We start from the raw sequence: 11501 nt of genomic DNA, 5'->3' as shown, positions 1-11501 counted from the left end.
ACTTTCGTGGGTTTTATATTGTCAGATACAATTCTCAATGAATAAGTTCCACACAGATGATGAAGCAAACTTGTCGGCTTTCAGCCTTGAGTTGCTAGGGCACTTTTCATCAAACCGAAGATACTTCATTAATTCAACAAACCTTGTTCTTCCCATAATCTTTCTGTAGAACACTGGGGAGCTTTCATTCTATAGTTCCTTTACGAGTATATCTGAAACTACACGAAATATCAATATTGCTAGAAATGAAACGGGTTCAGAAATTGACAGCAGCCAAAGAGAATCTTACGCTGTCTATGAGTTTCAATAACGGTGCATTTCAGAATGTTTCTCAACATTGTTTCTTCTATGAACAAGCGAAAATCACTAACAAAATCACCATCTTTAATATGATGTAACGCATAATATATTTAAAAAAACACGTTTCTCGCGAAGGATGCTGTGTGAGGCAGTACGCCATTGTTCTGTTTGTCCACTGTTATCCAGCATGTCCTATCAGCTGCTATAAAGATATTTCATCTTTACTTCTGGAAGCTTCTTTATCTGTTTTCCTCCTTTTATCCGAAGAAGCAACTTCAGACACTGCATTCTCACTACTACTGCCGCCTTCATCGAAGTACTACCACTGTTGTTCTTCCAAGAGAAATTCATTTTCACTCAAATCGCCAGAAGTCACGTCTAGGGATGCACGCGAGACGAGACGAGACGAGAAATGGAAAAGTCTCGTCTCGTCTCGCAGCCTCAAATGTTGGTCTCGTCTCGCGTCTCGTCTCGTCTCGCAAATGTGAAGTCTCGTCTCGCGTCTCGCATAAAATTTTGAGTCTCGTCTCGCGTCTCGCGCGAGACTTTCTCGCATGGTCTCGCAGTCTCGCATATATCCTGGGTTAAAATTTTGTAATGTGTTATTCTATGGCTGTTAATGAATGATGATGTGATATTCTGTCCGAAGGCAGGTATTTGACCTAAAAGTCCCTTGGCGAGGTGAACCCATGCTGGTTGCCATTGCTTTCCATGGGATGAATGTTCATAACATCCTAAGGAGACGGAACCTAGAGTTCAACATGTATCCGAATTTGTGTCCCCTCCGCCCCAAATTAAAAGAAAAGTTGTGCTGGAATTTGATTGCTGGACCATTAATTTTCGTCAAATTAACAGCATAATTTACTGCAAAACCAGCATAAATTGTTGCTGGATCCAACACTGTTTTCCAGCTTAGAGGTCTCCAGCAATATTTTCCAGTATGAAATGCGGGCACATTTTTGCCCCGAAAAAAAAGTCGCTAATGTAATTAGGATATAAAGAATATAACGTTTCCGTATATGTTTATCTGAACTCATTGAACCAAACCCGGATCCTTTACTATATCTATATGTAAATTTCTTCGTCTTTATTTAGCCGGATTTCAGCCTTGTCTTTGCCTGCTTCTAGTCCGAGGAATGCTCTAACGTCATAATATCCAAAATTGACACGGATTGTTCCCTTAGAATAGTTTTGAACTTTCTTTTCAGAAAGTTTAAACTCTCTAGCATTAAATTTGTGGAAGCAGCAGAGAAAATATAACAATACGTTACTTGTGTAGGAGAACAGTGCTGCTATCTATTGTCGCCTATCTCCCTTTACACCAGCCACCAAGGAATAACATTACTTGTGTCAACGGACTTGTGGATAACATATACTAATATACTAACCTAAATAACTGATATACAACATAATTATCCAGATCCTGGCTTTTTGGGCTATTTTTTAGACTTTCAGTCAAGCAACTACTGCATCGTCACTATTTATCCTAGGATCATGGTTCATACATCATTCTCTTCAGAATGGAGCTGGCTTTCAAATGGTAACACTTGCTTGCCTATACCATATACCAGGAGAGGGAAAAGTGATGTCAAAGGGAAAATTTTGAGGGATATTTTTCAAACTTTGGGACCCTCTGGAGCAGCCCTGTGTGAACGTAGAGAACTCAAAAAAATCTGATAAATAGTACTTGGTAGACTAAATGTGTGTACCATATTTCAAGTTTCTATCTTGAATAGTAAGGGCGGGAGAAATTTTATCAAGAATCCCCACAATGCCCCAAATTACCGCAAAACACCATGATCTCAGGGAAAAAAATCCTGAGACATCCCTAATTACCCTAGGGTCATGTTTCGCTCATCATTCTCTTCAGAATAGAACTGCCTTTCAGACGGTATGACTCACGTGTCTCCATCATGTATGTGAGGAGAGAAAATCCCGAAAAACGGGATTTTTTGGGTCTAAATATCCCTTTTTTCAACTGTTTCCCCCTCTGGATACCCCCTGTTTTAACGCAGAGATCTGAAAAAAATCTGATAAATACTACTCGGTAGACTGAATGTTTGTGCAAAATTTCAATCTTCCACGTGAAAAAATAAGCCCGCCAAAAAATAATGAACATAGGCTTAATAAGGGAAAATATATATTTTTAAAATTATGACGTCATCACCTCCTATGTCTGGACGCAGGAACGTGTGAAACCATACGTAAGGTCTTCTACAATGCCTCTGGAGTTGAAAAACAAAACAAAACAAAAAAAACGGACGAAAAAGCTCAAATAGAAGTTATAACGCAATGTACCATGAAACACCCGTATGGTACAAATTGTATCATAGGATCCCCAAAATGCTAATAACAATTATAAATCAATGGCTCGCAACCGGAGTGCCGCGGGGAATAGTGATAATTAATTTTCAACACTTTAGACACTGTCAAATATGCTATGAACTTACCTTAGTTTCCTTCTTCTGAGGGAAATATATTGTTATATCCTCCTTCCTGTAGCTACTCTTCTGATCTTTGTCGCTGTCGGGGTAGAGAATCGCGTACTCTTTCTTGTGAATATTTTGCAAGTGTTTCTTCAGCCCCGTTATATTACGAGAATGCATTTTCAATTCTATCTTCTTAGGCTTACATACTTTATAAATAGCCAACTCAGCATTCGTCGCAATTTCAAAGTAATCCTGGAACTTACTTTTACGCCCTGCTGTTTTGGGTGATTCAAGACTCGAACTTGCAGAAATAGTACCTGAATCCGTTTCACTTTCAACTGGATCCCCATTTGGCTCTTCTAAAATATCGTCGCCACTATCAACATTTACACGTTTTGGTCGTTTCCTTGAAGGGTGATTTTCCATTATAAAGATGTTTTTATACCACCAAAAACGCTTGTAGATAACAAAAGAACTCCTCACAACACCATACGACCCAATTCTTTTGATTCGTTCGCGCTTGTAGCAATGTTGCATTATCGCATTTTATCAACTTTCGCTTTCAACTTATATAGTGTTGCAGAAAATAAAATTACTGACAGATATAGGGCTATTCCTACCATCTCCCACCAAACCTATAGGGCCATCCTACCAAACCAGTATTTGAATTAAACTTCTGAACTAGAGGGGGATGTTTTTGATAAATATATAGAAAGAAAATACTTATTCCATGTAAAAATATCATGTTATTTCTGCGAGCCGGACCGGGGATAAACTTTAACGAGAGGGAATTTCCCCGCCATCCCCCAATATTAATCGTTAGCAGTAATGTGAAAAAGTGAGAAACAACAGAAATATCACATTTCGCAGCAATAGGGAGTCTTATTCGCTTTTCAGACCAAAAACAGTTGTTCATGTATTCGTGCGCGCCTGCGTGAATGTGTTTGTGTCGCAAAATAAAGTCCTAAATCGATGCTGTAATAAATTTCCAATTTACAAAGCTTTTCTTTTTTAATGATGTTTAGAAACTAAAGAAGGCTTTAATTCTGAAAATCAACCTTGAATAATAATAAATCTCATAAAATGTCTATTGCCCCAATCACTTTTTTGTTCCTGGAGACATTAACGCTCAACTTAGAAAACTCAATAAATGTAAAATCACTAAATATACAATTAAATGTAATTTATAAATGTTGCGAGACTGCGAGAAGTCTCGCGAGACTTCTCGTGCGAGACTTAACCGAGTCTCGTCTCGCGTCTCGTCTCGCATGGTTTAGTCTCGTCTCGCGTCTCGCATAAGATTTTCAGTCTCGTCTCGCATCTCGTCTCGCAAATGCGAGACGAGACGCGAGACGAGACGAGACTTCTCGCGTCTCGCGTGCATCCCTAGTCACGTCACTTTTTATCAGGTCTCATGTTGTTTTTGTAATTATTCGTATGTACTTTCAAGAAAACCTTTATTTCTACAGAGAACAGTATTACCAAACAGATACGAACATTATTGAAGAAGAATATCATTCAAAGAAGTGCCATATACTTTACCTTTACAGCAACGGAAAGCAGAAATAAATCATATATATAAAATAGCAAATTCATTGGAAAAATAATGTAAAATATTTCAAAATGTATCGTTTCCAACAGAGATACTACCATATAGCGTACAACCTATAAAACTGTCCAAATTAACAACAAAATGTAAATTTTTATTGAGGCAGTCAAATTGACGGTCTGGCCCTTCCAGGGGTATACCACAAAAATAGGTATTTATTTAAAACAGACACACAATATTTATATGCTATATCAAACCTCTCCTTAAAGTAATAAAAGTCCTAAAGTTTGGTTGCGTAACTCAAATAAATATATGATATATAGAAAACTGTTTAAAGTAATGCCGTCAAAATGATGGCTTGGTCCTTCTAGTGATTATTTTATTGAGTACTGTTGCTGGTTTAAAGGAATACATTTACTTCATAATCGCGGTCCTTCAGTTCAGCTTTATGAGCCAAAAACAAAATGGTATGTCGGTTTTGGTGCTTGTCCTTTACATAACTTCATTTTGACTATATGGTCAGCGGACTTAAGCTCGAAAAAGAATCTTTCGGTTTAACATTTCCACGATTATCCTCTTAAGGTTAAGGGAAATGATGGTTACGGCAAGTAAATGATGAAGGAAGAATTGGTGTGAGAGAATGTGGGAGGAAACGGGAGAACCTCGAGAAAATCCACGGGAACAACGTTTTACACCAGAAATTTACGTAGCCGGGGATGGAACCAGGGACTCCACACAACAGAGCTAAGCGCTCTACTTCTAAGCCACTATGCCCCCTACCGTAATTAGAGGAAGTCCCGTATTGCTTGGACGATCATACCGAGAAGGGAATGTCAGTTTACTCATTGCAGGGGAAAATGCCAATCCCAGGTATCTGAATAATGGTTTCTGATCCCAGTAAAAGGGATAAAGCTCTGCAGAATAAGGAGCTGGCACTAAACTAAAATGGTGATTTAACACAAGCGATGCCTCTACGCGGAAGGGGTAGTCAGTGAACGTACAGAGGTAGGCAGGGCCGAGATTGATTGAACAAACCTTTCCGGGTATTACTGGGGCTCCCAGATTGGGTTGGATTGTGCAGGGCTGCGGTCATACCATGGACTTCGGCAGCTTATGTGAGCATATTCCAGGAATCTAAATAACGCGCGGGCGGGAAGTGAGCTTGGATTAACGTTCGGACACCATGCCTGCAGGGCATGGGAAGTCCTAACAGAACCGCCTTGACTAGTAGGTGAACTGGTAGGCACCCGGTCTAGCAGTGCACGTATCCCACTTCCTTAGAGAATATGGATTACATTGCAATTGCAAATCAAGGCGAAGGAACATACTTTGACGGTGCACTATGTGCACGAAGAAACTGTTCACATCTGAGGAACCACGGACCGGTATATATATACAGAGTGTTTCAAAACAACATCGACAATGTTTGAGAGTTGGTTCCTAACACCAAGATAAGACAAAAAGTATAAACCACCTGGGTGCAAAAATACTTTCTTTCGGAGTTATAGGCTACCGATAACATGAAACAATGAGCTTTAAAAGTTCACAGCTCCAAAACTATGGGACCTATCGTAGTCGTGTCAAGACTTCACTTAGGAACTAAAATTTGCCCTATCCAAAGATTCATGCTTTAGAATCCTAAGGTACTCATGAAGCAATTTTTACAGAAGGAGTTTGGCTACGGACACATAATATAAAGTACTCTCCAACTGCCTCTATACAAATTGTTGAGGAAGTACCACAGAATTCTGAAACTTGGATATTTGGATAGGGCACATACTAGTTCCTAAGTGAAGTCTTGATCCAATTACGGTAGGTCCCATAGTTTTGGAACTATCGACCTTTAATGTTCATTTTTTCATGTTTTCGGCAGCCTATAACTCCGAAAGGAAGCTTTGTGCATCTAGGTTGGTCTATAGTTTTTGTCTTATCTTAGCGTCAGGAATCACCTCCCAAATGTTGTCGGTGTTGTTTAGAAACACCCATACACTAAGTAGCAGATTGTTATTGTCTGTCTTCTAACTGTGACATATATACTCTTCAAAGAGCCACAGATACTCCTTACAGAACTCCATCGTGACTATACGGTCCGTGGACGTAGGTTCGATTCCCACTGAGAGCTTGTTATTCGTATTATACGTTAACCTGTAAATCTTTGTCTCATATTACCTCGATGCTGGAAGGGACAGTAACTCGACAAATGCCGTCTTTTCAATTGTGAATACTTCCATATCATATAATGTACTTTATTATTTCTTTACACTCTAGATGTTTCTTTTTTATTCTCATTTCAAGGGGAAAAATGGAAATAAAATGATACGAAAGGAAAAAGAACGTAAGTTGATAAAGTTAAAAGAAGAAAAGGAAAATGTAAAATCTTATGTACATCGTGTTTCTTTCTCTTTTTTTTTTTTTTTTGAGTACACGGTTAGCGTACACGCCTTTGGCGTGGGAGACTCGGGTTCGATTCCGGCGGGAGCTTATGTGGTTCGGATTCCACGTTAATCAGTAGGTCCACGTCTCATATTGCCTCGCTACTGAACGGGACGCTCAACTAAAATCAACTCAACTCGTTCCTCCCACTTTTGTTATTCCACCATTATCATTTATCTCATCTCATCATCTCTCTTAGCTTCGGTGCATATTCGTGGGACGTTAAACCAAAAGTGGTCATTTGAACCATAAGAAATCGTTCCCTGAACATTAAATCGATTAAACTTATATTGAAATACTTTAGACTTCATCTTAAAGATTTTCTTTTTTCTCTTTCTTTTTGCACGATTTAGTGGTTCAAAACTCTTGTGCCAGGTGGCACAGTGACACATTGCAATATTCCTGCCTATGGTCCAAATACAATTTGTGTCATACAACTTCACGTTAATCGGCCTGTAGTGAGTGTTCGAGATGGGATTCGTTTATACAAAATTTTATAAAGAACCAGCATCAAACAACTCCATTCGCAAATAGGGTTAGTTATTCAAGATAACAGGATATATTTGAAAGTGAAAATAGACTGATAGGACTTCCACGTCTGAGGCAGATGTCGAGAGAATTCCACAGAGAGAGAGAAAAAACACTACCAAGATCACCACTGAGATTTTTTTCTCGGGGGACATCTCAAACACATTGTGTACAAACCATTCTTACCTCAAGATATTCATGAGCTGCAAGTGTACGTTATTGCTGGAGTGTAAATTGTTGATGAAAACATGCTATCTTTCAAACATGGTGTGAAAGGAATTAGATTATCGAATTGATATAAGCAGAATATCAAAGGAAGTTCATATGGAACATTTGTGAGTTACTGTACTGTAAGTTTTATCAATAAAACTCGGACAATGAGTAAAATTTTAAATAATTCGCACACTTGATAAAGAAAACTGTTAGGAGTTGAAATCACTCAAATTATTTTGAACGTTTGCATTATTTAACATTTAATGTATCATTCGAATCATTAATTCGCCATAAAAAATTAATGGTTTTCGTATTTTAATTTTTTCTCTTCTTGTATTTCTTTTTTTAATTACTCTTTTAATCTTGCATATGACGTGATTGGGACAGTCGGTGAATCAACTCAGAAACTCCCAGCGTGCAAAGCTGTGGCCAAGCCTAGCCAAGAAGAGCCTGTTTCTAACCGCTAGGCCACCAAATATTGCGGTCTTTATATTTTACGCGATTGGCTACTCGCGCACCAAGTTTGATTCAGATCTAGCCAGTACCTACCGAGAAATAAAGTACCACCCAGTCACCAAATATAGCGCTCTTCTTATATGTCCACCAATTTGGTTTAGATTCGAGCAGTAGTTTCCGATAAATAAGAAACAATATACACACATACCATACACACATATATATATACATCTGGGGTGGAATTGTAAGCATGAATACGCTTACCCCAGGAGCTAAAAATAAATGTTTGTCCTTTATACAAACCCATATCATTGGCTTTGCATAATTCTAGTTAACTGTACAGAAGAGACCATAGTCTAGGAAAGACTGTAGACTATGTAGATTTATTCTATCCGTATCCTAAGGGGAAAGAGGAAAATTCACAGGAGAGAGGGTAGTTTAAGATTTATGCCAAAATAGAAACGAAAATGAAACCTTTATGTTTTACGTCCCATACTTACGCCGGCTAGATTAAAGGAAACGGTGATAATGAGATATGAGTGAAATGGTGGAATGAAGAAAGTCACTGTAAAAAATCGTCCTGTTATTTCAACGACATGCCTATGTGTTAACACGATTGTGTTAAAATATAACACAAACAGGCTGTTAGAACAAATCATTCTCCATTTGAAGTTGTGTTTCTAATGCCGGTAGTTTAAATGACACACAGTTTGTGTGTTAAATTAACACAAGTGTAGAATCTTCGGTGTTGTTTTTTGCGTGATTGCCAAATATGTTAGGCATCTAATTATAAAGGCTTAAGGATTTAAGCTACAGACAAACACAGTAGAAAGAAATACTTAAACAAATTCAGGTATACGCAAACTTTCAACATGCAAACCGCGCGATGTGTTTTCAATTGTTTTACATAATGTTTCTGAAGAAATATGTCAACAGCGAGAAACAACATCGTATTATTGTGCCACTTCTACACTGCACTAGAGCTCACCGGTCAATACTGAGGACTATGTTTCAAAAATGGCGGAAAACAAGTAGAATCACGATTAAGAGGCAAACATATTATAAGGATATAGGTAAGAGTTTCCTATCATTCTTGAACAAGATGGTGAAGGTTCTGTTTCGCACTATCAAGAAATACTTCACAATAAATTTTGGGAAGGACGACAAAATTTTTTATGAAGATTTTCTATATGAAGTGTTCTCTAATTTACTATTCTTATTTTACAATTAGAATCTTCGGTAAGCGTAAGCATGCACATCAAATGGTTTTCCAACACAGAAAAATGGTTACATCAACACCACACACAAAGTTATTTCAACACCGAAATAAGTGTCGTAGTAACACACAAAAATGGGGTTAATTTGTTGGTCTGACCTTAAATATTAACACAGGGCGTGTTGAATTAACACCAAAACGGTGTTACTTATACGGTTTTGACCTTGAATTATGACACAGATTGTGTGGTGAAGTAATAAAATGATGTTGAAGTAACACAGGGACTGTGTTGTATTGATTCCTGACATGGTGTAATATTCACAAAAAATAATTAACACCCTACACACTGTGTTAATTTCTTCGTGTTGGTGCAACACTCAACACTTTTCTCCACACTACCGACCCTGACATGGTGTCGAATCAACACCGAAAATACTAATACAGATATCGAATTTAACACCCGTTAACACCGGTTGTGTGTTAAAGACGTAACACACCCCCTGTGTTAAACGCTAACACCGCGGGGTCTGTGTTGAACTAACACCGCATAGTGGTAGTCGCTTTGGAACCACTGCCCTATGTTAAGTTGAGTTGAATTAACACAATCATTCTTTATTGTGTGGGAGGAAACGAAAGAACCCTGAGAAAATCCATGCGCACGGCGTTTTTCCATCACAAATTTCACTTGACGCGAGCTGGGATCGAACCATGGACTTCATGTACTAGAGATAAACGCTCTGCCACTAAGCCACCGTGGAGCTAAATATAGAGTATTTCGAGAGTTCTTTGTGTTTGGGAGACGAAACTCAGTATATGAGTTCACCATTACAATAAGCGGTAACGTGTTCCAGGGTTTGCGAAAATAGCGTTTGTAACGGGGAAGGGAGGAAAGATCATTTTCTATAGTAGCTCTCAGTATACAGAAATGACATCAACGTTATCTGTTTCTTCATCACAGGAAAATGGCTAAACCGTTTGAAATGAATTTTTCAACATAGTTGGCACTTAGCTCTAACCTGGTTTTAACATATCACTTTGATTAAAATGCGTATCCTAAGGAAGAAGTGGGTTGAAAATTATGTCGAAAGGAAAATGTCTAATTATTAAGTTAGACAAGTAAAAGTAGGTATATAAACTCATTAATAAAAAAAATAAGTTGACATGTGTGTTTCAAATGCTTCCGTCCCCCCCCCCCCCAAAAAAAAAAACTTCTGCTTCTGAAGGGAGAAAGTGAGCAATTTTTATAATATCCTAATTTCCCGTTTCGTATTTATGAAATGGCAAAAGTGAAGAAACGATCGAACCGTATAAAATGAATTTTTTGAACATAATTATTACTTGGGTTGGCGGTTTTTTTTTTTTTTTTTTTTTTTTATCAGCACACTTTAATTGAAATATGAATTTAAGGGAAAGAAGGTTTAATTTTTCCGCAAAGAATAACTGCTGTACTCTTTGAAATGAATTTTTAAACAACTTAGTACAACCAGAATTCCCCTGTCCGTCCAGGAGACAAAAAATCTCATGAACTACTTGATGGGTCATTGTCAGTTTTGGGCAAGCATGTAGAGGGTGAAAAATTAGGAATTGAGTTCTTTGATGATGGTAATAAATTCAGTTGGTCTCACGATAGGGACAGTCAAAAATCTGTTCTCCGTGTATTCCTATGGGAGAAACTATTGATCTCATCCTTGATGTAGAGATTACTTACAGTTCTGTTAAGATTAACGGGTTAGTATAATGCTCAGGATACAAAATACTAATCTGTCCGGGAAATGGAATTCTAAAATGAATCTAAATGACGTTTTACTCAAGAAATCTAAAGACATAAATATTTTCTCTCTTCAAATATTCACTTATCATAAAATATTCTTAATTTAATTTGAGGTAAAATGTTACGTTTAAGCATAGACTTCGTAAAATTTAACTTGTTAAGGAGTTTGGTTTGTTCGAAATCAAACCAAACTTCTTCACGTGATGTGCACTATGTCACTGCTGACTTGTTAACATATTTAGCTTTGGATGAGCTTATCTATAATCCATTTATTTTGATGTAAATACGTATCCGAAGGAGGTAAAAAGAGGTTCAAATATACGTTTCTAATATTTTCCATAAATCCAGCCTTCCCGTGCGAAGAACGGGCATTTCATCTAGTTAATCTACGTTAGAATTGTCCTTTGTCTCTCTCTCAAATGAACTGGAACTGTAATAATGGGAATTTACTGATTTCTTTCTCAATTCTACTTAAATGTCCCTTAAATATTCAGAAATAAGCAAAACTATGACCCAGGATTTGACTACATCCAGCAACAACCTCCAATTATGTTACATACACTTCCTATGCTATACGATTTCGTATTTCAGACGTCATGCATAAGT

The 11501-nt window shown here is 37.7% G+C and overlaps 1 protein-coding gene across 1 annotated transcript in view; it reads right to left on the bottom strand.

The window, feature by feature from the left end:
• Nucleotides 1–495: 495 nt before the first annotated feature.
• LOC145672571 (uncharacterized) overlaps nt 496–11501 on the bottom strand; it is a 196411-nt gene continuing 185405 nt past the window's right edge. The window contains exons 3-4 of the mRNA XM_081741729.1: nt 2751–3088; nt 496–633 (exon numbers count right to left, since the gene is read on the bottom strand). Coding sequence (XP_081597855.1) covers nt 496–633; nt 2751–3088 — 476 coding nt within the window. The remainder of the gene's footprint in view (nt 634–2750; nt 3089–11501) is intronic.

Source organism: Thermobia domestica, chromosome 16 (assembly GCF_964235325.1).
Source record: "Thermobia domestica chromosome 16, izTheDome1.hap1.1, whole genome shotgun sequence".
Taxonomy (NCBI): Eukaryota; Metazoa; Arthropoda; class Insecta; order Zygentoma; family Lepismatidae; genus Thermobia; species Thermobia domestica.
The sequence above is the reverse complement of the archived record's forward strand: the minus strand, read 5'-3'. Positions and strand labels throughout refer to the sequence as shown.